Here is a 3,912-nt window from a genome sequence, read left to right on the forward strand (position 1 = left end):
ATTAACATCACAGCTCCAATTACAGTTTTGGAACATTCTGGTGTTTTTCATTGTTATATCAGTATAAACCCAGTCGAATTCCAAGGTGCGAACGGTTTTGGAAGTACCACTTATAGATTAATATTAATATACAAAGTAAGTGGTTAATAGCACATTTCTGAAACTTTTCTCAAAGCTCAACTAAATTAAATCCCAGCTGAATATATATAGGAGTTGAGGTTGAGGAAGAAGGAGAGGTGATGAAAACAAAGACAAGAAGTCTCATCATTCATGTTTAAAAAAAGAAAAAGAAAAAAATGACGGTGTGTGTTTGAAGAAGATAAATGAAGACTCTCGAGCACAGTTGCAGGTCTTCCCTTTCTCCCCGATGGACGGCACTGGGGGTCCTCCCCTCTGCTTCCCTAACCTCAACTCCTCCTGCAGGCGGCTGCTGCGACCCACCTCCCAGGCCGCTCTTCTCTACACTCTACTGGCTTCAGTCTCACTGCTCACTGTGGTGCTCAACCTGCTTGTGGTCGTCTCCATCTCCCACTTCAAGCAGCTCCACACCCCGACCAACGCCCTGCTCCTGTCCCTGGCCATGTCCGACCTGCTGGTGGGGTTGCTGGTGATGCCCATCGAGGGCCTGCGCTACATCGAAACATGTTGGCTGCTGGGGAGGCTGATGTGTGCTCTCAGTCCTTATTTGTCTTACTGCCTTATCTCTGTCTCTCTGGGCAGCATGGTGCTCATATCTGTAGATCGCTATATAGCCATCTGTGACCCTCTGCTCTATTCCTCAAAGATCACAGTGAACAGAGTGAAGCTTTCAGTCTGTGTCTGCTGGGCCTGCTCTCTTCTCTACAATGGCTGCATTCTCATGGAGCACATAGGGTGGCCAGACAGGTTCAGCTCCTGTCACGGGGAGTGTGTGGTGTTCATCAGCCGAACTTCAGGAACAGTAGATTTCTTTTTGTCATTTCTCGGCCCCTGTGGCGTAATGTTTGTTCTGTACATGAGGGTGTTTGTGGTTGCTGTTTCTCAGGTGCGTGCCATTCAGTCGCAGGTGGCTGTGAGAGCAGCTCCAGCTGCTAAAAAATCAGAGATGAAGGCAGCCAGGACACTCGGGATTTTGATAGCTGTGTTTGTAATGTGCTTCTGCCCTTATTATTATCCTTCCCTTGCAGGTGTGGACACCTTTCTGAGCTTGCCTTCGTACGCCATGGTGTGTTGGATCATGCTAATAAATGCTTGTGTGAACCCTGTGATTTATGTTCTGTTTTACCCCTGGTTTAGAAGAGCTATCAAATTCATTGTCAGCCTCAGAATACTGCAGCCTCACTCCAGAGACGTCAAAATCCTGTAGGCAGCGCAATACAACTTTCACCTAAATTTTCACCTTTAAATGTGGGTGTTCATCTGCCCAGCATCACTTTGTGTTTAGTACATAATGAGCAGCAGCGCAGACCTGCGCACATAGTGACCCTGCATGCAGATCTCTTGTGCACCTGAAAATTGCAGGAATTAAATGCATGCTTTGCACTATATGACCTTTAATGTAACTCATCATAAATATGTGCTAAGTTGCAAAAGAGGTTAGTCAGCTTCTCTTAATGGCTTTTTTTGTCTGCATAATCCCTGTGAAGGTATTAAAGTCTGCTTATGTTGTTGTCATTTATTGTCACACAGTCTGACTGTAAAGGGCTCTTTCAGACTTTACTTTGCTGAATCAAAAACATTGTCATTGTATGAGAAATACCTGCAGCCATCTTACTCTTTCAATCTGAAAATCTTCTCAACGTGTTCAATATTATGTCTAACAAACCACATTTACAATCCTTGAACTAAAAACAGAAATACCTAAACTCGTATCACCCTGTGCTTTCTCAAGGATCCATACAACTTGCACACAGCAACAAACTAACTCATACCACAATACTTCCAGCACATGTCTGAGTGCTAACTATCAACATAAGTGAGTATTTAGAGGTTAAAGGTGGACGGCAGCATAGTAAACACATGGAACAGATTTTCTTATCAATGTGATGATTTGGCTTTCAAGTGGAGTTTCTTTGCACTTCTTATTTAGACAATAATATTAATAATAATAATAATAACAATGAACCTGTTAGGATCAATGTTCATATGTGAAATCTATTCTGCTGAAAAGGTTTCTGACTTCATTGTTGAAGCTTCTTGAACTCCAGGTCTGTGAGCATGTCATCTAACTATAATAGTAAATTCATATATTGAATGTTTTAGACCCTATGGGACAGGAAACAGCAGGCTTTCTACACCCATCATGCACCAGCAGCATGTTCCCTGCTCAGTGCTGCATGACGTTTGACGATTAAAGCTATTCACAACAAATCAGTGCAAAGAACCTGTAGAGGGCAGCAGTGGTCCTGTCTGCGGTTTATTCTGTTGTATATTTTACCAGAAGAAGGAAAAAAACTAGAAAAAAGAAAAATGGCATGACCCCTGACTACTGATTCTTGGGCTTTCATGTTCTCCTATAATATTAACATTTATCTGATTGTATTTAAAAACAATAGTAATAATAATAATAATAATGTTGAAGACATGGTGTCTGTTTGGTGTTGCTGATTTAAAGGTAAAAATATCTAATGAGCATCGTGTCAGTGCTAGCTAAAAGATAGTCTAAGCAGCTTGTCAGTTGGTAGATTGATAACCTCATTCAGTAAAATGTATGTGAAAGAACCTGCTATTTCTTTTGGTTTCGTTTGTATTCATATGAATAAAGTTTCAAAGTTAGTGTCTCCTGTGTCAATTTTTTTTCTATTTATTTTTTATTTTTATTTATTTTTTCTTCTACTGTACCATTCTGCTGAGTGACTGTCTTCTGCTCGTCAAATACATTTCATTGCTGTTGACCCTGTGCTAACTTGCATATGACAAATAAAACTGAAAACTGAAACTGAACTGATCACTGTTCTTTGCCTCATTAGGGCTGTAGTACAAACAGATACATGACTGGAAATGTAAATACTGATAGATACAGTGCTGTGAAAACTGATTTATCCCCTTCCTGCTTTCTACTTAGTTGGGGGAGTTTTTTCTTGTTAAATGATGAATTAAATGTGATTAACCACTTTTTTTTTTTTTTGGAAAGCTGAGTTCAAATTCTTTAGTGACACCCAAGCCTGATTGGTACCAGACCAGCTGAATCAAGAAATCACTCAAATAAAGCCTGTCTGACAAAGTGAGGTAGGCTAAAACTACACATCATGCCACAATCTAAAGAAACAGATGAGAGACAAAGTCATTGATATCTTTCAGTCCACAGAAATGACTTTGTGACTTCAGTGAACCACAGTGAGAGTCATTATCGTGAAAACTTGAAACAGCGGTAAAGCTTCCATGAGGCTCACTGAGCAAAATTACTCCCAGAGCGCATCAATGACTCATCCAGGAGGTCAGAACAAAACCTAGAACAACATCTAAAGAACTGCAGGCCTCATTCTCCATGGACGAAAATGAAATTCATCACACTAACACACAAACATGGTGGTGGTGTGAGGGTCTGTGGCTGATTTGCTGCTTCAGGATGACTTGCCGTAATTGATGCAACCATGAATTCTGCTCTCTGCCCCAAAATCCTGACCATCAGTTCATGCCCTGAAACTCACTTCAGCAGGTTATGCAGCAGGACGATGAAGTAAGTCCACCTCTGAATGGCTTAAAAAAACAAAATGAAGGATTTGGAGTGACCTGCTGTGGCTGAAAAACCCTCCAGTGTGTCTGAATTACAACAATTCTGCAAAGATGAGTGGGCTAAAACTCCTCCATTGTCACAAATGTTTGATTGCAGTTCTTGCTGCCAGGGTTGGCCCAACCAATTATCAGCTTTAGGGGCAATTAATTTTCACACAAGTACGTTTTTCCCCCTCACTAAATTATAATTTGAAAACT

The 3,912-nt window shown here is 41.0% G+C and overlaps 1 protein-coding gene across 1 annotated transcript; it reads left to right on the forward strand.

Annotated features, from left to right (window-relative positions):
* Positions 1 to 290: 290 nt before the first annotated feature.
* Positions 291 to 1,345, forward strand: LOC120715436 (trace amine-associated receptor 13c-like). Its single transcript, XM_040002443.1, has one exon. The coding sequence runs from the start codon at positions 368 to 370 to the stop codon at positions 1,343 to 1,345; it is 978 nt and encodes a 325-aa protein (XP_039858377.1). The 5' UTR covers positions 291 to 367.
* The last annotated feature ends 2,567 nt before the right edge of the window (positions 1,346 to 3,912 follow it).

Source organism: Simochromis diagramma, unplaced genomic scaffold (genome assembly GCF_900408965.1).
Source record: "Simochromis diagramma unplaced genomic scaffold, fSimDia1.1 OVJJ01000442.1, whole genome shotgun sequence".
Lineage (NCBI taxonomy): Eukaryota > Metazoa > Chordata > Actinopteri > Cichliformes > Cichlidae > Simochromis > Simochromis diagramma.

What these genes read in the sequence shown, in the direction of transcription:
- LOC120715436 (XM_040002443.1), top strand. Translation starts at nt 368, where the DNA reads ATGGACGGCACTGGGGGTCCTCCCCTCTGCTTCCCTAACCTCAACTCC.